Source organism: Chelon labrosus (assembly GCF_963514085.1).
Source record: "Chelon labrosus genome assembly, chromosome: 14".
Taxonomy (NCBI): Eukaryota; Metazoa; Chordata; class Actinopteri; order Mugiliformes; family Mugilidae; genus Chelon; species Chelon labrosus.
The window spans coordinates 449,234-472,811 of record NC_140347.1 but is presented as its reverse complement, the minus strand read 5'-3'; the positions used below and the strand labels follow the sequence as shown (position 1 = coordinate 472,811).

At 48.0% G+C, this 23,578-nt stretch overlaps 2 protein-coding genes and 1 pseudogene across 3 annotated transcripts in view; 1 reads left to right on the top strand and 2 right to left on the bottom strand.

The window, feature by feature from the left end:
* LOC311499366 overlaps positions 1-23,578 on the top strand; it is a 135,520-nt pseudogene that overhangs the window by 7,265 nt on the left and 104,677 nt on the right. The gene's annotated exons all lie outside the window — the stretch shown is intronic.
* Positions 1,983-7,921, bottom strand: myh6 (myosin, heavy chain 6, cardiac muscle, alpha). Its single transcript, XM_084560046.1, has 2 exons — positions 2,078-7,921; positions 1,983-1,997 (listed from the first exon to the last, which is right to left on the bottom strand). Exon 1 carries the CDS (start codon positions 7,907-7,909, stop codon positions 2,105-2,107), a length of 5,805 nt encoding a protein of 1,934 aa, XP_084416172.1. The 5' UTR covers positions 7,910-7,921; the 3' UTR covers positions 1,983-1,997; positions 2,078-2,104.
* Positions 8,945-23,545, bottom strand: pak6b (p21 protein (Cdc42/Rac)-activated kinase 6b). The gene is made up of 10 exons (XM_084560049.1): positions 23,041-23,545; positions 18,492-18,612; positions 13,538-13,780; positions 12,535-13,023; positions 12,002-12,436; positions 11,779-11,912; positions 11,580-11,706; positions 11,344-11,469; positions 11,119-11,253; positions 8,945-10,975 (listed from the first exon to the last, which is right to left on the bottom strand). The coding sequence occupies exons 3-10, from the start codon at positions 13,745-13,747 to the stop codon at positions 10,808-10,810; spliced, it is 1,824 nt and encodes a 607-aa protein (XP_084416175.1). The 5' UTR covers positions 13,748-13,780; positions 18,492-18,612; positions 23,041-23,545; the 3' UTR covers positions 8,945-10,807.

Sequence of the window (23,578 nt, the reverse complement as noted above, 5' to 3'; positions counted from 1 at the left end):
TACTTCTGAACACATGGACTCTGATTGGATCCTAGAGGAGCTCCTCTCTGATATGTAATATTGGCTCACTTTAGTCTGAGGCTGTGAATCATTCAGAAACATTTAAACTGACTCTTCCAGGACGTAAACAGGATCCAAGGCTCATTAGACCAAAGTGTTTCCTGTCAGAACAAACTGAGACAAACAGGAAGGAAGACGGACCAGATAAGAGGAGCTGGACCAGGACCAGGACCAGGACCAGGACCAGGACCTGGTCTCTCCTCTAGTGGACAGTCACTGATCAGATTTAATCAATAAAAACAATAAAATATTTTAATCTCATTTATTTAAAGAATCATTTGATAAAATAAACACAAACTCATGGATCAGCTGATCACTTCACTCCTCCAGCCCGGACCCCGACTCTGTCTCCAGCCACAAGGCAGCCCGATGTGTCGGCAGGTTGGACGGGTCATCAGCGAGCGGCTCGGAGGTCCCGCTGGTCCCGCTGGTCCCGGTGGTCCCGCTGGTCCCGGAGGTCCCGGTGGTCCCGGTTCTGAGAGTTGTCTCAGTGAAAGTGTCCTGAGCGTCTTTCTCGTCGTCAGAGTTTTCTTTCACACATTCAGTCTCAGTCGGAGTTTTCATCGCAGCAGTTTCATTCACTTCAGCCCGGATGGTTCTGGTCCCGGTCCCGATTCTGGTCCCGGTCCCGGTCGGTCCGGGTCCGGGTCCGGCTGTGGGTTTCCATATGAGGCTGTAGTAGACGGCCAGGACCACGGCCGCCACGGACACGGACAGCACGTAGACCAGCACCGTGGCCAGCCTGACCCACCTCCTGCTGGCCGTGGCCGCCAGCTTCGCCTTCTGCTCCCCGGTGTAGGTGGCGGCTCTGCCCCGCTCCGCAGGCCCGGGGCTCGGGCTCCAGCTCCGGGGGTCCCTCATGGTCCGGACCGGCGCATCCTCCAGCTGTGGAGCAACAGCTGGAGTCCAGATGTTTATATTCAGACTGAAGTCAAGCTGACCCGAGTCAACACGGACCGGAAACGGACCTTCAGAATAAAAGCTTAGAAATAAGAGAATAGACTAAATGTACATGTTGTAACAGAAGGAGCTTTAAATAAAAGATAAACACCTCATCATTATATTTGATGTTGGACCACGGTTTATTTTTATTTAGTTTAATAAACGTTTCTTTACTGTTTCAGTCACTGAAGCCTCTGATGATATTAATCTATTCATTAACTGTTACTGATCAATCACATTCATATCTGGTTTAATTAAATCAGTAAAAGAAGCTTCTGTATCTGATTATATAACAAGTATGAAGTGATTAAAGTAAATATTCATATTAATCAGGATCTACATTAATTATAATTTAAACACTTTCAACATTAGAAAATAAAAACTGGTTCTGGTGATAAAAGCAAATAAATCTAGTTATGATTTCTACCTGATGTCTAAGTGTCCAGTAGGTGGCGGTGATGCTGCCACAAGATGAAGATGAAGAAGAGGAGGAGGAGGAGGTTGTGTTACGTTTGTGTTGAAGTAACATCGTCTTCAGTTCACAACTCAGACATAAATTATAAAGTGATTAAACGTGGATTCAGGAACAACGACCAGAGAGGATTTCCCTGAGTGCAGGTCCTGGATGGATCCACCAGGGGGCAGATGACCAGGGTCAATAAAATAACCTGAGGTCACGTGATCACTGACAGGAAGTAGGAAGATGAAGACACTGAACCAGTTTCATGAATCAGTCTTTTATTTAACGTTTAGGTTTTAGTGACGGTTTAAATGTGTTTTACATTATTTATTGATCAGATCAGATTCAGTTCTTAACGATCATTAAACACAGAACCAGGATCAGCTGCTGGGTTCTACCAGCGCTGGGCTCTGATTGGCTGTTATAGAAGTGATGGAGAGAAAGATTTGATCAGAACTAAACGTCTCAGATTAACTCATTGTTGTTTTGGTTCCAGGTTCCATCGAAGCTTCGGGACCGAGAACAGGAACACCACCTGTCAATCAGAACAGATTCAGTGAGAAGGATAAAATATTTAATTCGTCTGGTCATTAACGAGCTGTAGTCTGAACCCACCTGTGACGCTGCCTGTCCCGGACATCCTCACTCGTCCAGGCCCTTCTTGGAGGACCCGTCCCTGGTCTTGGCCCTCAGCTTGTTCACCTGGGACTCGGCGATGTCGGCCCTCTCCTCAGCCTCCTCCAGCTCGTGCTGCAGCTTCCTGAGTTTGGTCATGTTGGCGTTGGCCGCCTCCTCCGCCTCCTCCGCCATGTGTTTGTAGGACTTGACCTTCAGCTGCAGCTTGTCCACCAGGTCCTGGAGGCGAGCCATGTTCTTGCGGTCCTCCTCCGTCTGGTAGGTGAGCTCTTTGACCCGACGTTCGTACTTGCGTACCCCTTTGATGGACTCCACCCCCCTCCTCTGCTCCGCCTCCAGCTCGTTCTCCAGCTCTCGGATGCGAGCCTCCAGTTTCTGGAGCTGCTTCTTGCCGCCCTTCATGGCGATCTGTTCGGCCTCATCCAGGCGGTGCTGCAGGTCTTTGATGGTCTGCTCCATGTTCTTCTTCATGCGCTCCAGGTGAGCGCTGGTGTCCTGCTCCTTCTTCAGCTCCTCGGCCATCATGGCTGCGTCCGTGATGGCCTTCTTAGCCTTCTCCTCGGCGTTGCGGTTCTCCTGAATGGCCTCCTCCACCTCATTCTGCAGGTGGAGGAGGTCCGCCTCGTGCTTCTTCTTCTGGTTGATGAGGCTGGTGTTTTGGGAGTGCAGCAGTTGCATTCGCTCGGTGGCGTCGGTCAGTTCCTGTTCAGCCAGCTTCCGACTTCTCTCCGTCTGCTCCAGGGCGGCTCTCAGCTCCTCCAGCTCGGCCTGGATCAGGTTGTTCCGGCGTTCGAGCAGACCGATGTTTTCTCTCAGGTCATCGTTGCCGTGTTGAGCGTCGTCCAGCTGCAGCTGAGTGTCCTTCAGGAACGACTGGAGGCTCTTGAGTTGTTTCTGGGCGTCGGCTGCTTGCCTGTTGGCTTGGCTCAGCTGGATCTCCATCTCATTCAGGTCACCCTCCATCTTCTTCTTGACTCTCAAGGCCTCGTTTCGGCTCCTGGTCTCAGACTCCAGAGAGGACTGAAGAGACTCGATCATACGTTGGTAGTTCCTCTTGGCCTGCTCCATTTCCTCGTCCTTCTCGGTCAGCTTGCGCTCCATGTCGGCCTTCACCTGGTTGAACTCCAGCTGAGCTCGGAGGATCTTGCTCTCTTCGTGCTCCAGAGAACCCTCAGCCTCCTCCAGCGCCGACTGGAGCTCGGCCTTTTCTTGTTCCAGCTGCTTCCGGATCTTCTCCAGCTCGTGGGCGCTCCTGCCACCTTCTCCGAGCTGGTCCGTGAGGTCAGAGATCTCCTCCTGGAGGTTCTTGTTCTCTCTCTTCATTGTCTCAAGCTGATCCAGAGACTCCTCGTAGGCGTTCCTCAGTTTGAAGAGTTCAGTGCTCAGAGACCGAGCCTCCTTCTGGGAGGCCTCTAGTTCACACTGCGACTCCTCAAACTTCTGCTTCCACTCGGCCAAGACTTTGTCAAAGCTTCTTTGTTTCTTGTCCAGTGCTGCTGATGCTGCGTTGGATCTCTCTAGGTCCAGCATCAGGTCTTCGATCTCGTTCTGGAGCCGGTGTTTGGTCTTCTCGAGGGAGGAACACTTTGCGTTCACAGCCTCGATGGCCTCCTCTGCCTCCTGCAGTCTCTGAACCAGCTTCTTCTTTGCTTCCTCCAGCTCCTCTGTCCTCTGGATCCCGTCCGTTTCATACTTGGTCCTCCAGGCCGAGACCTCGGTGTTGGATTTGGACAGAGCTCTCTGCAGCTCGGCCTTGGCTTCCTGTTCCTCTTCAAACTGCTCTCGGAGCAGGTCGCAGTCGTGGCGAGCTGATTGTACGGCATGGGCGAGGGCGTTCTTGGCCTTCACCTCCTCCTCCAGCTGTCTGCGGAGATCTTCCACCTGCTGATTGTAGGAGGTCTTCCCTCGGGTCAGCTGAGATATCAGACACTCCTTCTCCTCCAGCTGCCGTCCGAACTCCCCGTTCTCCGTCAGCAGCTTTGCCCTCTGGGTCGTCAGGTCGTTGATGGTCCTCTGAGCCTCCTCATATTTACTCTTGTACTCGTTCATGTTGTCTTCCATTGTTCGACACATCTTCTCAACGTTTGCCTTGGTCTTCACCACATGCTCCATGTTTGAAGACAAGTCGTCCAGCTCCAGCTTGAACTCGCTCTTTTCTTTCTCCAGCTTCTGCTTCACACGCTGCAGGTTGTCGATCTGTTCTCCCAGCTCGGCCACGCTGTCGGCATGTTTCTTCCTCAGCGAGGCGGCGGTGGCCTCGTGTTGGAGGGTGGATTCCTCCAGCTCCCTGCGCAGCTTCTGAAACTCAGCATCTCTCTTTTTATTCATCTCCACCTGAGCTGACGTGGCTCCGCCGGCTTCCTCCAGACGTTCACTGATGTCCTCCAGCTCACGGGAAAGATCCGACCGCTGCTTCTCCACTTTGGCCCGGGCGGCTCGCTCGGCATCCAGCTCCTCCTCCAGCTCCTCGATCCTCGCCTGGTTTTCTTTCAGCTTCTTCTGGAGCTGAACGGAAACAACCTGCTCGTCTTCCAGTCTTGAACTTATTTGGCTGATCTCAAAGTCTTTCTTCTTGAGTCTTTCCTCCAGCTGCTGCTTGTCATTCTCCAAATCCATCAAGCTCTCCTGGGTCAGCTTCAGGTCTCCTTCGAGTTTCCTCTTTGAGCGCTCCAGGTCCATCCTGACCTTCTTCTCCTGCTCCAGTGAGCCTTCCAGATCGTCCACCTGCTGCTCCAGCTTGGCTTTAGCTTTGGTCAAACTGTTGGCTTTGTCTTCTTCACTCTGCAGGTCATCCAGAGTCTGCTGGTGAGCCTCCTGCAGCGCCTTCTTCTCTTTGGTAAGCTTCATGATGTTTTCGTCCTGGGAAGCCATCTCCTCCGTCAGGTTTTTCACCTTATTCTCAGTGGCATGTTTCTCTTTTTCCACCTTGGCTAAAGTTAGCTCCAGGTCATCGATGTCTTTCTTCAGTTCAGAGCATTCGTCTTCCAGCTTTCGTTTCTTTGCGGTGAGATCTGCGTTCAGCTCCTCTTCATCCTCCAGTCTCTCCGTCATCTCTTTCAGCTTGGCCTCCAGCTGAATCTTGTTCTTTATCAGCTGTTCGCAGCGTTCTTCAGCGTCCGTCAGTGTATCCTGTTCAGACTGAATCTGCAGAGTCAGATCGTTCTTCTCTTGGAGAAGAGTCACGATTTTCTCCTCTAGCTCCTTCCGTCTTGCCTCAGATTTCTCCAGAGCTTCCTTCAGCTTGTTGAACTCGTCCTTCATGTTGGCCATTTCCTTCTCAGACTCAGCGCTCTTCAGCAGAGGTTTGATCTTGAAGAAGAGCTTCATCCACGGCCAGTTCTTCACTCCCAGGAAAGACCGGAGGTTCCACTGGATGACCATCAGGGCATCTCTACGTTCCACCAGCTTAGCGAACTGTTCCCTCATGAGCAGCGCCCGGGCGTTGGCCTGGATCCTGGTGATGATCCGAGAGAGTTGCTCATCTCGCATCTCCTCCAGAGTTCCCAGCAGCCCGGCCTTGAAGAACACTTTTGTGTGTCCAAACTTGTACTGAGTGTGGTCAATGTCGAGCGACCCAAGCAACTTTTCGGCGCTTTTCTTGCAGTCGATGAACTGACCCTCTGGGATGGCCGAGGCGTTCAGGATCCTGTAGCGCTGCTTAAAGTCGCCGTAGAGCACCCTGTTTGGGAAACCCTTCCTGCAGATCCTGATGCCCTCCAGGACACCATTACAGCGGAGCTGGTGCATCACGAGGCAGTTGTCCATGGCTCCTGGAGTTTTCCTGTCATTAGGAATCAGACAGCGGACAAAGTGAGGATGAGTGGTCTTCAGGTTGTTCATCAGCTTGTTCAGGTTTTCCCTGTGAAGAGCCGACACCGTCTGGAACGAGGACCCCTTCTTCTTGGCTCCTTTGCCGCCTCCCTTGTCTCCACCATCAGTTCCAGAATAGCTTGAAAACAGTAGACTAAGAAGCTTCAGAGAGGATTTCTGGTACAGACCGACCACCGTTTCATTCAGAGGGTCTTTGTTCTTGACCAGCCAGTTGCCGATGTTGTAGTCCACGGTGCCAGCATAGTGAACCAGGGCAAAATGAGCCTCTGCTTTCCCCTTTGCTGCTCTGGGCTTCTCAAACATCTTGTTCTTGCCCAGGTGATTGTCGTAGAGCTTGGACTTGAAGGTCTGGTCACTGGCTTTAGGAAACATGCATTCTTCCTCCAGAATTGACAGGATCCCCATAGGCTTCTCAATCAGGTCAATACAGGCCTGCAAGTCCATCCCGAAGTCGATAAACTCCCAGTCGATCCCTTCTTTTTTGTACTCCTCTTGCTCCAGAACAAACATGTGATGGTTGAAAAACTGTTGCAGTTTCTCGTTGGTGTAGTTGATGCACAGCTGCTCAAAGGTGTTGAAGTCAAAGATCTCAAACCCAGCGATGTCCAGGACTCCTATGAAGTACTGACGGTGCTGCTTCGTGTCCAGGGAATGGTTGATTCTCACCACCATCCAGTTGAACATCTTCTCGTACACTGACTTCGCCAGAGCACCGATGGAGTAGTACACCTGGTCCACGCTCTGGCCTTTGGTGACGTACTCGTTTCCCACCTTGACCCTGGGATGACACAACCCTTTGATGAGGTCGGCGGAGTTCAGCCCCATCAGGTAGGCGGATTTATCGGCGGCCTCAGTCCCGTCTGGCTCAGCCTGCTCCTCGCGTTGCTTCTGTTTGAACTTCATGTTCCCGTAATGCATGATGGCTCCGGTCAGTTTGTAAACGCCCATCTTCTCTTCCAGAGTGAAGCCGAGGACGTCGAAGGCGCTGTCGGTGGCCATCAGCTCCTCCGAGTCGTTGATGGAGGCGACCGTCACTTCTCCTTGGGAGATGTAGGAGTAGTCGTAGGGGTTGTTGGTGATCAGCAGCATGTCCAGCAGCTCTGGCTTCTGATTGGACAGGATCTGGTAGAAGATGTGGTAGTTCCTCTCAGCCTTGAGCTGAAAGGTGACGCGGGACTTCTCCAGCAGGTACGTCTCGATGTCGGCAGACGACAGTTTGCCGCTTGGGCCAAAGTGAATTCGGATGAATTTTCCAAAACGAGACGAGTTGTCGTTCCTCAGCGTCTTGGCGTTGCCGAAGGCCTCCAGCGCCGGGTTGGCCTGGATGATTTGATCCTCCAGCGTCCCCTTGCTGCTGTCTTTCTTGCCTGCGCCTCCAACCGCTGCAATGCTGGCGAAGTACTGGATGACCCTCTTGGTGTTCACCGTCTTCCCTGCTCCAGATTCTCCGGTGATGAGGACGGACTGGTTCTCCCGGTCGGTCAGCATGTACTGATAGGCGTTATCTGAGATGGAGAAGATATGAGGGGGTGCCTCGCTCCTCTTCTTGCCCCTGTAGGCCGACACCACCTCGGCGTCGTACACAGGAAGCCACTTGTAGGGGTTGACGGTGACGCAGAAGAGCCCAGAGTAGGTGTAGATCATCCAGGCGGCGTAGCGCTCTTTGAGGTTGAACAGCACGGCGGGCTCGTGGAGGAACGTGAACATCGCCATGTCTTCGATTTTATCGAACTTGGGTGGGTTCTGGGGGTGGACCTCCGACTCCTTCACCGTCACCGTCGTTCCATCCTCCTTCTTGACCGTCACCATCCCTCCATCTTTGCTCTGGATCTGCCCCTTCACATATTCGACTTTATCGTCGACTACAAAACACTCGGTCTTGATGTCAAACGCTCTGGTCTGAGCCTCCAGACGCTCCCTGTCCGACTTCCTCAGGAAAGGAGCCGCCTTCCCGAACTCGGCCATCAGAGCGTCACCCATGGTTGAGGACGGAGGACGTCTAAAGACAGGACAACCCGAAGAGAAGAGACTTTTCTTGATGCCGATGAGGAACTGCAGCCTCCTCAGAGCAGGCGGCGTTTTTAAAGGCTCCCTGGAAACCAAATTAGGAGATAACTGCTGAGAGGAAGACAAACTAAATCTGAACCACGAGGGCAGATTCAGGACCTTTGGCTGTTAGAGTCCATTTTAGGAGAAGCAGAGTTCTCCTGGTTATCAGGCCGCTGATAGAGACACGTCTACATTTAGACTCACCGGGAGATTAAAGTCTCTTCCTTCCAGAGCGTTAATAAATTAAATACACATCAGTGGCAGTTTGTGGACATTAATTTATATCAAAACAACTTTTCTCATTAATGTCATTAATTACATTTAAAAGGGATTTCCTTTAAAAGTTTGTTCCCAGCATGCATTGCAGCAGGGTCTGAATCAGATTCTCTGAACTCTCAGTTTTCTATCAAATTAAAAAAGACATGTTCACATTTTTGTTTTCTTCATCTAGACTGAAGCGATCAGCTCTGTACAGCTCCGTCACACGTGGACTAACCTTCTGACTAGTTCCTCTGGGGGCCGCCCCCGGGCCCCTACAGGGTCCCTACAGGGCCCCTACAGCCCCCCCCCCCCCCCCCCCCCCCGTCCCCCCGGGCCCCTGCAGACCACATACCTGAGGCTTGAGTCTGTTTTGGGTGTGCACATCTGATCAGCTTTATTATTATTTAGGCCTCTAACGATAGGAGCACCCTTAAAATCAAAGGTACACGATCAGCCATAACATTATGACCACCTTCCTAATATTGTGCAGGTCTCCCTTGTGGACATGGGCCTTCTGAGGGTGTCCTGTTGTTAGTGGGGGGGCCTTTGAGGGGAGGGGCCTCTGTAGATCATCCCACAGATACTTGATCAGTTTGGGATCTAGTGAATTTGGAGGCCAGGTCAACACCTGGCCTCCAAATTCTTTAAATGACCAAACTTTTTCCTGTTGATTATTTCAGCCGTCCTCTGAGGAGCTGTGTCCTGAAGCGCTGTAGAGATATGCAGGTGTTATCTGACGGACTGAAGTGATGCCGTCGCTCTGAATAGAAACCTCTCTGGTTTTATCTGAAACACGTGTCTCCTCCTTCAGCTCTGGTTTCATCTGACTTTGATTCTTCTGCTCAGTGAAGTTAGTTTTAGTGTCAGAGCGACGGTGACCAATCAGAGAACAATGTGACAACAAACACTCCTTTAAACTTCTTTCCTGTCACAACAGACTCGACGATGAACATCTCACTTCTCTCACGGCGGCCATTTTGACTGGTTAGGTGTAGTTTAACAGAAACTCTGCAGCTCTGCAGGGTTAGCCTAGCATGCTAGCAGGGTTAGCCTTTAGAGCTGCAGAGTCGTAGGATAGCATGCTAGCAGGCTTAGTCTTTAAAGATGCAGACTCTAAGCCTAGCATGCTAGCAGGGTTAGCCTTTAAAGCTGCAGACTTTTAGCTTAGCATGCTAGCAGGGTTAGCCTTTACAGCTGCAGACTTTTAGCCTAGCATGCTAGCAGGGTTAGCCTTTAAAGCTGCAGACTTTTAGCTTAGCATGCTAGCAGGGTTAGCCTTTACAGCTGCAGACTTTTAACCTAGCATGCTAGCAGGATTAGCCTCTAAAACTGCAGACTTTTAACCTAGCATGCTAGCAGGGTTAGCCTCTAAAATTGCAGACTTTTAACCTAGCATGCTAGCAGGGTTAGACTTTAAAGCTGCAGACCTTTAGCTTAGCATGCTAGCAGGGTTAGTCTGCAGACTCTTAAAGAAAAAAACTAAATAGGAAACAAACATTTTATACTAATCATATTTATTACATAATCAATTATTACACGATCAACATGTTTATAAATCCACCGTAACAAGACGAAGAGCTTCATCACCATCATCACCATCATCATCATCATCATCATCATCACAGCTGAGGGACAGAAACATTAAAAGTGCTTTTCTCATCATCATTTAAATGTTTTTAGTTTAGTTGAAGCTCTGATACAGAGAAAGAGTCGACGTCTCCTCAGATTAAACCAGGAAACTATTTCATTTATTATTTAACTTTAAAAAAAATAGATTTAAAATAGAAAAAAGTTGAAATGATTCATTAGGTCGTTATCAGATGCTGAAATGTTCTCAATAAACACGACCAGTAGACCGTCCATCCACCGCCGGAGGTCAAAGGTCACGTCACTGACAGGAAACTGGGACAGACTGTCAAAATAAAACTTCCTCCTCTCAGGTGACATCAGCTGTTTCACACCACACATGACCCCATGACGACTGAGTTCATTCACCTGGTGGTGCTCTGACAGGCAGTACAGATGGGAGGGGCTTACAGCAACAACGGTACGTGACTGGCTGCTGAGGCTGCAGCTTCTTTAACATCCAATCAGAACCCACTTTAAAGGGTCTTGAGAAACTGCTGCAGTCAAACCGGCCTGAAGACTCAGGTGAGTCTCAGGTAAGATCTCAGGTGAGTCTCAGGTGAGTCTCAGGTACGATCTCAGGTGAGTCTCAGGTACAATCTCAGGTGAGTCTCAGGTGAGTCTCAGGTACGATCTCAGGTGAGTCTCAGGTACAATCTCAGGTGAGTCTTAGGTGAGTCTCAGGTATGATCTCAGGTGAGTCTCAGGTAAGATCTCAGGTGAGTCTCAGGTGAGTCTCAGGTATGATCTAAGGTGAGTCTCAGGCAAGATCTCAGGTGAGTCTCAGGTACGATCTCAGGTGAGTCTCTGGTACGATCTCAGGTGAGTCTCAGGTGAGTCTCAGGTACGATCTCAGGTACGATCTCAGGTACGATCTCAGGTGAGTCTCAGGCAAGATCTCAGGTGAGTCTCAGGTACGATCTCAGGTAAGATCTCAGGTGTTCAGCAAAGCGACATGCGTTTGCGGTGCATCTCCACCAGTGGCACCAGGCAGTGTGGCGAGCCAGCCTGCAGCAGGAAGGGGTGCTCCAGGAGGTCGGCGGCGTTGCTGCGCTGCAACGTGTCGCGAGTCAACATGCAGGCCAGGAAGTCCTTCAACACCGGAGACACCTGGACACAGACACAGTCACGTCATCTTAGCATTAGCTAGTTAGCTAGTTAGCTTGTTAGCTGGTTAGCGCTGTGAGTGGATCTAATCTCTGTCAGGTCCATCCTGGTGTTGTCATGGAGATAAGTTTTAGCACTCGTCTCACCCTCTGGACGTTCTTGACGCTCGGCGCTGCGTCATCTCTCAGCTTCTTCATGGCGCTGATGGGCGTGTCGCTGAAATACGGCGGCTCTCCGTCCACCATCTCCACCACCATGATGCCCAGAGACCAGATGTCCACCTGGAGAGACACAAAGGAAACGCTCAGAGGACATCTGTGTTTAGAAACATCTTCTTCAGGCGTCTCTGGTGTTAACCTCTGGATGGTTACCTCGGTGCCGTACGGTGTCTTGGCGATCACCTCAGGAGACATCCAGTACGGAGTCCCCACCAGAGACTTCCTCTTCGGGACGTCTTTACTGATCTGAGCACAGAAACCAAAGTCTGACAGTTTTACCTGCAGCAGGATGGAAGAAGAAGAAGAAGAAGTGTAAGACCCTCGCAGCAAGGACGTCTTTGAGACAGAGGGTTGCTTTTGTGTTCAGGTGGACAGGTGAACAAAGTTACCCGTCCGTCCAGGGTGAGCAGGATAGAGTCGCTCTTGATGTCTCGGTGGATGACTCCCTGAGAGTGGAGGTAGGACAACGCCTGCAGGACGCCCTCACACACTGTCGCCATCTGTTCCTCGTTCAACCTGAAGACACGGAGACGTTAATGAAACCAAAGATGACAAGACAACGACCAAGTGAGACCGACTTCTTCTTACCTGGTCTCACTGACGATGTGGGTTAGAGCGCCGCCCTGCAGGTACTCCATGATGACCCACAGCTCCTCGTCCACCAGAGCGCTGCGGTACATCTCCACCACATTCTGGTGGGGGTAGTCCCTCATGATCATCACCTGAGACCAGGAAAGATTCAGGAGACGTTGAAGAGGACAAACCAAAAGGAAGTAAAACCTGGACTGGATATAAACATGTGGACCTGTACCTCGTTGAAGAGCAGCTCTCGGCGTTGCTGCTTCCTCAGGTCCATCATCTTCACGGCCACCTGGCGCCCGCTCTGCCGCTCTCGGGCGATGCACACCACACCTGTCGACCCCTCCCCGATCTTCACAAAGTTCTCCAGCATCGTCCTCGGGTCGCCAGGATCCACCACCATCTGCAGTGCCGCCTTGAACTGCTCGTGTGTCACCTTCTGTGGACCTCCGTCAGGAAGTGTCTGCTGGGAGGAGGACGGGGGGGGGCTCATGGAGCCAGCAGGAGAGGGGCGGGGCTGGGAGGAAGCGTCCTGAGTTGGGGGGGCTGGAGTTGTTGTAGGGACGTAGCTGGAAAAAGGACGGGATAGACGCTCAGGTAACGCTCTACCTGTGATAATGGGACTGCTGGTGCTGTTAGGAGGGGGCAGCAGGGGGCGGGAGGTGAGCTGGGGGGAACAGGTGGACAGAAAAAAGGTTCTGGTTAGTCTTAAACAGTCTGGGGGGGCGGGAGAGATTATGTGGAACTGTTCCTTTAAAACCTCACCTTGAGCTCGTAGGAGGAGCACGGCCTTCTGGGAGTTTCCCTGGACGAGGACAGCAGGTCGGGCAGATGATTGACAGCTGGTCTCAGGTGAGCATCTGGCCTCTGTCTTAGCTCCACCCCTTCACTCCGAGCGTACTGCCCCCCTGCCCCCTGAGGGGACCCAGGTGCCTCAGAGCCCACCTGGCAGGTGGACCGGGCCCTCTGCATGGCTCCGTTCAGTCGGGTGCCGTCGCTCTGTCGGATCCGGTCCTGCCAGTAGGTGGAGCACCCGACGCTCTTCACGCTGTTGCCACGGCGACCCAGCTCCTGGTACTGGTAGGAATCGTCCTCAGCCAGTTCCCCCAGCCGACCCAGCGAGCGAGCCCGTTTCCGTGCCGATGGGCTGCCGCGGCGCAGGGAGTTGGACCCGGTGACGGACAGACGGCTCATCTCAGAGATCACATGGCTGATGTAGTCGCCGTGGCCGATGAAGCTGCCACGAACTATGGCCTGCAGAGACACACCGGTCAGAGTCTGCCCCCCTCAGGTCAGAGTCTGCTCCCCCCTCAGGTCAGAGTCTGCCCCCCTCTGGTCAGAGTCTGCCCCCCTCAGGTCAGAGCCTGCCCCTCCTCAGGTCAGAGTCTGCCCCCCTCAGGTCAGAGTCTGCTCCCCCCTCAGGTCAGAGTCTGCCCCCCTCTGGTCAGAGTCTGCCCCCCTCAGGTCAGAGCCTGCCCCTCCTCAGGTTAGAGCCTGCCCCCCTCAGGTCAGAGTCTGCCCCCCTCTGGTCAGAGTCTGCCCCCCTCAGGTCAGAGTCTGCCCCCCCCTCAGGTCAGAGTCTGCCCCCCTCTGGTCAGAGTCTGCCCCCCTCAGGTCAGAGCCTGCCCCTCCTCAGGTTAGAGCCTGCCCCCCTCAGGTCAGAGTCTGCCCCCCCTCTGGTCAGAGTCTTCCCCCCATGCTCAGGAAACATTCAGAAAACATATAAAAATACTAAAAAAAACAAAAACCAGTCAGCATGACCTCTGACCTTCTTGGGTCCGAGTTCGACCTCAGTGATCCTGGAGGGGTCCACCAGGGGGCGTGGCCTCCTCAGCGTGTCAATGACGCTCTGCCACTGTCGGGGCAGACCCACGTAGCGTCCCGTGGCTAAGTCGAAGGACGTGTGGACGCGGTGCTGGAAGTCCTGCGGCGCAGAGATCTCCAGCCCGCGCTTCTTCTTCTTCCTGCGGCGGAACATCGCCACGGCAACGCAGCGGCCAAGCAACGAGACCTGAGGGAAACAACAGGAAGTAGCATGGTCAACAGGAGAGTCACATGACCTCCTCCTCCTCCCAGGTGAGCTTTGACCTGCATCATTAGTCTGGCTTCCTCTTCTTTTACAGCTTGTCCTAGAAAATGTTTATCCAACTCTAAAACGAAGCCTGACTGTTAGCTTAGCTGTTAGCTTAGCTGTTAGCGCAGGTTAGACTCAGTTATACAAGCTTGAAGGAAAGCTAACAGCTAACGAATGCTTATTGAGGATATGCAAGCATTGGCTAATAGAGTTAGCATGTATTAGCTAATAGTCGGAGTTAGCATGTATTAGCTATTAGGATGTATTAGCTAATAGTCAGAGTTGGCATGTATTAGCTGTTAGCATGTGTTAGCTAATAGTCGGAGTTAGCATGTATTAGCTAATAGTCGGAGTTCAATTCAATTCAATTCAATTTTATTTATATAGCGTCAATAACAATACAAATCGTCTCAAGACGCTTTACAAAAACCCGGCCTGAAACCCCCAGAGCAAGCCTGAAGGCAACGGTGGCAGGAAAAACTCCCTTTTAACAGGAAGAAACCTCGAGCAGAACCCAGCTCATATGGAGGGACCCATCTGCCTAAGGCCAGCCGGGTACAGACAGAAGAAAGAGAGAAGAGAACAGCAAAGAGAGAAGAGAACAGCAAGATAAACGTACATCTGTCATAGATACACATATCTGACTAAAGTGTACATGTGGAATCTTATGATACAAACTGATGATGTTACATGACAGTTTGAAAATGTAAGAGGAATCATAGGCAGGTTGGAGAATTGTTCATTCAGGTAGGAGTGGATAACTGCAGGATTCCATGAAGACTGGGCAGGCTGATGAGACCACGACAACAGATGTAGTATAGAGCTCCACAGGAAACACACAACTCCAGGCCAGAGATACTCACAAGAAGAGGGGGGAAGAGGGGGGAAGGGGGGTGGGACACACACAGCAGTAAACATTCTACATAGTAATAGCACAGAATTGTATGACTAGTAGTATATAGGAAATTAGAGGGCAAGAGCTCTGTGCCAGAGAAAAGAAAGTGGAGGATGAGAGAGAGGAGAGAGAAGAAAGAAGGAGGACATGTGTTTGGTGCATCGTCCCCCAGCAGCCTAGGCCTATAGCAGCATAACTAAGGGATGGTTTAGTCCAGCCCTAACTATAAGCCTGATCAAAAAGGAAAGTCTTAAGCCTGACCTTAAAAATAGAGAGAGTGTCTGCCTCCCGAACCCAAACTGGGAGCTGGTTCCACAGGAGAGGAGCCTGATAGCTAAAAGCTCTACCTCCCATTCTACTTTTTGAAATTCTAGGAACCACAAGTAGGCCTGCACTTTCAGACCGAAGTGATCTGTTGGGATGATATGGTACAATGAGGTCTTTAAGATACGATGGAGCTAGGCCTTTAAGGGCCTTGTATGTAAGGAGGAGGATTTTAAATTCTATTCTAGACTTTAAAGGGAGCCAGTGAAGAGAAGCTAAAACTGGAGTAATATGATCTCTCTTGCTAATTCCTGTCAATGCTCTTGCTGCGGCATTTTGAATCAACTGGAGGCTTTTTAAAGAGCTATTTGGACAGCCAGACAGTAATGAATTACAGTAATCCAGTCTGGACGACACAAATGCATGAACTAGTTTTTCAGCATCACTCTGAGACAGGATGTTCCTAATTTTGACGATATTACGCAGGTGAAAGAAGGCAGTCCTGGTCACTTGCTTTATGTGACATTTAAAGGACATATCCTCATCAAATATAACACCAAGGTTTTTTACAGTAGTACTGGAGGCCAAGGTAATGCCATCCAAAGACACCACGTGATTAGATAATGAATCTCTGAGATGCTTAGGACCGAATACAATAACTTCTGTTTTGTCTGAGTTTAAGAGTAGGAAATTACAGGTCATCCAAGCCTTTATGTCTTTAAGGCATGCTTGGAGTTTAACCAACTGATTAGTTTCATCTGGTTTCATAGATAAATATAGCTGGGTGTCGTCTGCATAGCAATGAAAGTTTATGCCATGTTTTCTAATAATCTTGCCTAATGGAAACATGTATAACGTGAAGAGTATTGGTCCTAGCACAGAACCCTGAGGAACTCCATATCTTACTTTTGTATAAGTAGAGGAATCATTATTGACATGAGCAAACTGGAATCTGTCAGATAGATAGGATTCAAACCAGTCTAATGCAGTTCCTTTAATCTTGACCTCACTTTCAAGTCTCTGTAGTAAAATATTATGATCAATAGTGTCAAATGCAGCACTAAGATCTAGCAGAACAAGTATAGAGACAAGTCCACTGTCTGAAGCCATGAGGAGATCATTGGTAACTTTAACCAGAGCTGTTTCTGTACTATGATGAACTCTAAAACCTGACTGAAACTCTTCAAACAGACCATTCTTGTTTAAGTGGTCACACAACTGATTAGCAACAACTTTTTCTAGAATTTTGGAAATAAAAGGAAGGTTGGAGATTGGTCTATAGTTGGCTAAAACATCTGGATCTAGAGTGGCTTTCTTGAGTAAGGGCTTAATTACAGCAATCTTAAAAGACTGAGGCACATATCCTGTTAATAAAGATAAATTTATCTGGTTCAATATGGAGGTGTTAATTAATGGAAAAACTTCTTTGAGCAATTTAGTTGGGATTGGATCTAGAAGACAGGTTGATGGTTTAGATGCTGTAATTGTTGAAGAGAGCTCAAGAAGATCTACTGGGGAGAAGGATTCCAGATATTGATAAGGTCTTACAAAAGTTTCTAATGTCGCTGTATTTGCATCTTTAACAGCTGTTGGAAGGATTCCTTGAATATTTTCTCTAATGCCGACAATTTTATTAGTAAAGAAGCTCATGAAGTCATTACTACTGAGGGCTAAAGGAATAGATGGCTCAACAGAGCTGTGGCTCTTTGTCAGCCTGGCTACAGTGCTGAAAAGAAATCTGGGGTTGTTCTTGTTTTCTTCTATTAATGATGAATAATATGCTGTTCTAATACTACTGAGAGCTTTTTTATAAGTTGTTAAACTATCTTTCCAGGCTATGCGAGCTTCTTCAGAATTAGTAGAATGCCAAATTCTTTCTAGCTTTCGGACTGCCTGTTTTAAACTGCGCAACTGTGAATTATACCACGGAGCTAGCCTCCTCCTATTTATGACCTTCTTTTTCAGAGGAGCAACTAAGTTTAAAGTTGAACTAAGCGATGCTGCAGTGCCATCGACAAAATAATCTATTAGTGCAGGGGTTAAATTGTGGTTGCTGTCGTCCACATCATTGACACATGGCACTGAGGTAAATAAAGAAGGAATTAATTCTTTATATCTAGTTACAGCATTGTCAGACAAACATCTACTGTAATGAAATGTCTTTTCAGTTCCTGTGTAATCCATTATTGCAAATTCAAAGGTTATGAGGAAATGATCAGACAAAAGAGGGTTATGAGTAAATACTGTTAAACCTTCAGTTTCTATGCCATATGTTAGGACAAGATCTAAGGTGTGATTAAAACTGTGAGTTGATCCGTTTACATTCTGAGAAAAGCCAATTGAATCTAATAATGATGTAAATGAGGAGCTAAGGCTGTCACTGACAACATCAACATGGATGTTAAAGTCACCTACTATAATGACTTTATCTGTTCTAAGAACTAAATCACATAAAAACTCAGAGAACTCAGCTAAAAACTCAGAATAAGGAGCAGGTGGGCGATACACCACAACAAAAAGAATTGGTTTTTGTATTTTCTGTTCTGGATGGGGAAGACTAAGAGTAAGACTTTCAAATGAATTAAAGCTCTCCTTAGGTCTAGGATTAATAGATAAATCAGAGTGGAAGATTGCTGCCACTCTTCCTCCTCTACCTGTGCTTCTAGGAATATGATAATTACTATGACTGGGTGGCGTAGACTCATTTAAACTAACATATTCATCATCCTGCAGCCACGTTTCAGTCAAACTAAATAGATCAATCTGATGATCAGTTATCAGATCATTCACTAAAAGAGATTTGGATGAGAGAGATCTGACATTTAAAAGACCACATTTAATTTTCCTATTCTTCTGTTCTACCAATGAACTTGTACTGATTTGTATCAGGTTCCTATGAGAAACTCCTCTTTTGTTATTTTTTGGTTTAAATAATCTGGGAGCAGACAGAACATCTATAGAGTTGATAGAGTTTTGGGTGTGAGACAGTCCTAGAGAAGCAGCAGAGAAGTGTGTAAGACTACAACTCCGCCTCCTGGTCTGAACTCTGGGTTGTCATGGTTTCGGGGGGTTAATAAAATCGGCCATATTCCTAGAGATGAGAGCAGCACCCGCTAAAGTTGGGTGGATGCCATCTCGCCTAATCAGACCAGGCTTTCCCCAGAAAGTGTGCCAATTGTCAATGAAGGCCACGTTGTTAGCATGTATTAGCTATTAGCATGTATTAGCTAATAGTCAGAGTTGGCATGTATTAGCTGTTAGGATGTATTAGCTAATAGTCGGAGTTAGCATGTATTAGCTATTAGCATGTATTAGCTGATAATCAGAGTTAGCATGTATTAGCTATTAGGATGTATTAGCTAATAGTCGGAGTTAGCATGTATTAGCTATTAGCATGTATTAGCTAACCCAGTGATCAATGATTTTAAAATAAAAGTCTAATCTCTGGTCAATCTGTTTTCTGACCGTCACAACCAGACTGGAGCTCACCTATGAGTGATCTGTTGTCTGTCCACCGCAGGAGGTCAGGAGGTCAGGAGGTCATGTGATCAGGAGGTCAGGAGGTCATGAGGTCAGGGGGTCATGTGATCAGGAGGTCGGGTCCGTCCACCTGGAGGGAAACACAGAGGTGATGAAGAGCAGAGCCTCGTCCACCATCATCATTTATCACTGATCATCCACCGACTGACGGATCACATCCTCCTCCTCATCCTCCTCCTCCCACTGAACAAACAGGATGAGGAGGAGGAGGAGCAGGAGGAGGAGGAGTCAGGATATGTACCTGCTGACACTGCAGGTGATCTGAAGAGTTGAACCAGTGATGACTGTGAAGGACCAGACCAATCAGAACCAGTTAGGGAACATCAACAACCAATCAGAACCAATCAGGGAACCTCAACAACCAATCAGAACCAATCAGGGAACCTCAACAACCAATCAGAACACAGGGAACTTCCACAACCAATCAGAACCAATCAGGGATCCTCAACAACCAATCAGAACCAATCAGGGAACCTCAACAACCTGACCTGTTTACAGACCGGTCACCTGACACAGAACAGAGAGCTAGAGCCTGGAGGCTGGGAGTCAACGGTCTGGATTCAGGTTCCACTGGGAACAATGGGTCACATGATCACCAGGAAACATTCAGCAACACTGATGAGTCATGCTAACTGGCTAGCATTAGCGTTCACATCCTGTGGAACATCTGACCTAGTTTATTAAACTACTGCTGTATTGTTGTTCATGTGTTGCTGTATTGTTGTCGTGTTGCTGTATTGTTGTCGTGTTGCTGTATTGTCGTATCATGTTGAATTGTTGTTCATCTGTTGCTGTGTTGTTGTATCTGTTGCTGTATCGACGCATGGTGTTGCTGTATCGTTGTTCATGTGTTGCTGTGTTGTTGTTCATGTGTTGCTGTATTGTTGTCGTGTTGTTGTCGTGTTGTTCATGTGTTGCTGTATCGACGCATGGTGTTGCTGTATTGTTGATCATGTGTTGCTGTATTGTTGTCGTGTTGTTCATGTGTTGCTGTATCGACGCATGGTGTTGCTGTATTGTTGTTCATGCGTTGCTGTATTGTTGTTCATCTGTTGCTGTATTGCTGATCATCTGTTGCTGTATTGCTGTTCATCTGTTGCTGTATTGTTGATCATGCGTTGCTGTATTGTTGTTCATGCGTTGCTGTATTGTTGTTCATCTGTTGCTGTATTGCTGTTCATGTGTTGCTGTATTGTTGATCATGCGTTGCTGTATTGTTGATCATGCGTTGCTGTATTGTTGTTCATCTGTTGTTGTTCATGTGTTGCTGTATTGTTGTTCATGCGTTGCTGTATTGTTGATCATGCGTTGCTGTATTGTTGATCATGTGTTGCTGTATTGTTGTTCATGCGTTGCTGTATTGTTGTTCATGTGTTGCTGTATCGACGTATGGTGTTGCTGTAACGTTGTTCATGTGTTGCTGTGTTGTTGTTCATGTGTTGCTGTGTTGTTGTTCATGTGTTGCTGTATTGTTGATCATGTGTTGCTGTATCGACGTATGGTGTTGCTGTATCGTTGTTCATGTGTTGCTGTGTTGTTGTTCATGTGTTGCTGTATTGTTGATCATGTGTTGCTGTATTGTTGTTCATGCGTTGCTGTATTGTTGTTCATGTGTTGCTGTATCGACGTATGGTGTTGCTGTATCGTTGTTCATGTGTTGCTGTGTTGTTGTTCATGTGTTGCTGTGTTGTTGTTCATGTGTTGCTGTATTGTTGATCATGTGTTGCTGTATTGTCGTATCGTGTTGCTGTATTGTTGTCGTGTTGTTGTATTGTTGTTCATGTGTTGCTGTATCGACGCATGGTGTTGCTGTATTGTTGATCATGTGTTGCTGTATTGTTGTCGTGTTGTTGTATTGTTGTTCATGTGTTGCTGTATCGACGCATGGTGTTGCTGTATTGTTGTTCATGCGTTGCTGTATTGTTGTTCATGCGTTGCTGTATTGCTGTTCATCTGTTGCTGTATTGTTGATCATGCATTGCTGTATTGTTGATCATGTGTTGCTGTATTGTTGATCATCTGTTGCTGTATTGTTGTTCATCTGTTGTTGTATTGCTGTTCATCTGTTGCTGTATTGTTGATCATGTGTTGCTGTATTGTTGATCATCTGTTGCTGTATTGTTGTTCATCTGTTGTTGTATTGCTGTTCATCTGTTGCTGTATTGTTGATCATGTGTTGCTGTGTTGTTGATCATGCGTTGCTGTATTGTTGTTCATGCGTTGCTGTATTGTTGATCATGTGTTGCTGTGTTGTTGATCATGCGTTGCTGTATTGTTGTTCATGCGTTGCTGTATTGTTGTTCATGCGTTGCTGTATTGTTGATCATGTGTTGCTGTGTTGTTGTTCATGTGTTGCTGTATTGTTGATCATGTGTTGCTGTATCGTCACATGGTGTTGCTGTATTGTTGTTCATGTGTTGCTGTATCGACGCATGGTGTTGCTGTATTGTTGTTCATGGTGTTGCTGTATCGACGCATGGTGTTGCTGTATTGTTGTTCATGTGTTGCTGTATTGTTGTTCATGGTGTTGCTGTATCGTCGCATGGTGTTGTTGTATTGTTGTTCATCTGTTGTTGTTCATGTGTTGCTGTATTGTTGTTCATGCGTTGCTGTATTGTTGTTCATCTGTTGTTGTTCATGTGTTGCTGTATTGTTGATCATCTGTTGCTGTATTGTTGTTCATGCGTTGCTGTATTGTTGTTCATGGTGTTGCTGTATTGTTGTTCATGCGTTGCTGTATTGCTGTTCATCTGTTGTTGTTCATGTGTTGCTGTATTGTTGTTCATGCGTTGCTATATTGTTGTTCATCTGTTGCTGTATTGTTGTTCATGTATTGCTGTATTGTTGTTCATGCGTTGCTGTATTGTTGTTCATGGCGTTGCTGTATTGTTGATCATGTTGCTGTGTTGTTGATCGTGCGTTGCTGTATTGTCATATCATGTTGCTGTATTGTTGTTCATCTGTTGCCGTATTGTTGAATGAGTCAGTTGCTGCTCATACGTCGTTGCTTCACACTGAGGCGTCGTCTCTAACCCTCTCTGTGTGTTTTCAGGGTGTGACCGACATACCTGAGGAATCAAACATGACCAGACTCCTCCAGCTCAGCTCACTGTCACCGTGACGACGGCCTCCAGCTGCACCCAACAGGAAGTAGATCACATGGGAGCAGAGCCACGAGGTCAGGGCGGATGGAGGGGTCAACAAAACACAAAGCTACCTGAAGATAAGCTAACATTAGCCAAATGCTAACCACAGCCATTATGCTAACACTAGCCAAATGCTAACCACAGCCATTATGCTAACACTAGCCAAATGCTAAACACAGCCATTATGCTAACACTAACAAATGCTAAACACAGCCATTATGCTAACATTAACCAAATACTAACCACAGCCATTATGCTAACACTAGCCAAATGCTAACCACAGCCATTATGCTAACACTAACAAATGCTAACCACAGCCATTATGCTAACACTAGCCAAATGCTAAACACAGCCATTATGCTAACACTAACAAATGCTAAACACAGCCATTATGCTAACATTAACCAAATGCTAACCACAGCCATTATGCTAACACTAGCCAAATGCTAACCACAGCCATTATGCTAACACTAACAAATGCTAACCACAGCCATTATGCTAACACTAGCCAAATGCTAAACACAGCCATTATGCTAACACTAACAAATGCTAACCATAGCATTATGCTAACACTAACAAATGCTGACCACAGCCATTATGCTAACACTAGCCAAATGCTAACCACAGCCATTATGCTAAGAGTAACAAATGCTAACCATAGCATTATGCTAACACTAACAAATGCTAAACACAGCCATTATGCTAACATTAACCAAATGCTAACCACAGCCATTATGCTAACACTAGCCAAATGCTAAACACAGCCATTATGCTAACACTAACAAATGCTAAACACAGCCATTATGCTAACACTAGCCAAATGCTAACCACAGCCATTATGCTAACATTAACCACATGCTAACCACTTGCTAACAGCATCATCACATCCATCTGCTCTAAGACACGTCAACGACAGCCACGTAGAGGATCTGGTTCTCCAGACCTGAGGGATCTGGTTCTACAGACCTGAGGGATCTGGTTCTACAGACCTGAGGGATCTCCACCAAACTCCATTCAAATATCAGACGATTTAACATAATAAATAACATTACAGAGAAAACTGAACATTCTGCTTATAAACGAGTGTTTGGACGGAACCTACGGAACCTGAACCGTCTGCAGAGACAATATTCAGAAAGATTCAGAAAGATTAGTTTGCAGTGATGCAGCAGGAAACATTCAGGAAACATTCAGGAAACATTCAGACTGTCTTGCTCTCTTTCCAGGTTCTTGTTTAATCTTTAAGGTTTCTAAAGAACAGAACTCCTCTCAGCATGTGGAACCAAAACCTGGTTCTGCAGAGAACACGACGTTGGACGGAGACGGTTCTGTGAAGAAACTCAGACACTCACCTGGCTGCAGGGTCCAGGAGGGTCCAGGAGGGTCCAGGTGAGTCCAGGCGGGTCCAGGAGGGTCCAGGTGAGTCCAGGCGGGTCCAGGAGGGTCCAGGAGGGTCCAGTCGGTTCCTGCTGTCGTTCTCCTCAGACTCTTTCTGCTGCTCTTCTGTCTCCTCCCCCCTGGCTCTCTGTCTCTCTCCATCCCTCCCCCACTTCACCGTCGCTGTCTCACCTGGTTTCAGGTGGAGGGAGGCGGAGTCTGGTTTGAAGTTTTCTAATTTGAAGCAGCTTTATTGACACGACGGTGGTTCAGTAGAACTGCTGCCCATCGCAGATAAAACAGGAGGATTTTGAACAGACTCTGGTGTGTGATTCAGGTCAGATCCAGACACGATGGATTCAAACCTTGATGGGAAACATGAAACTGTTTGACGCTGCAGAGAGGAGACAAAGAGGACGTGAGGAGGTGTCTCTGTCTCTGTCTCTGCAGGCTGCAGCATGTCTCGCTCTCCCCTCAGGCAGAGGAGGAGGAGGAGGAGGTGACTCAACCAGA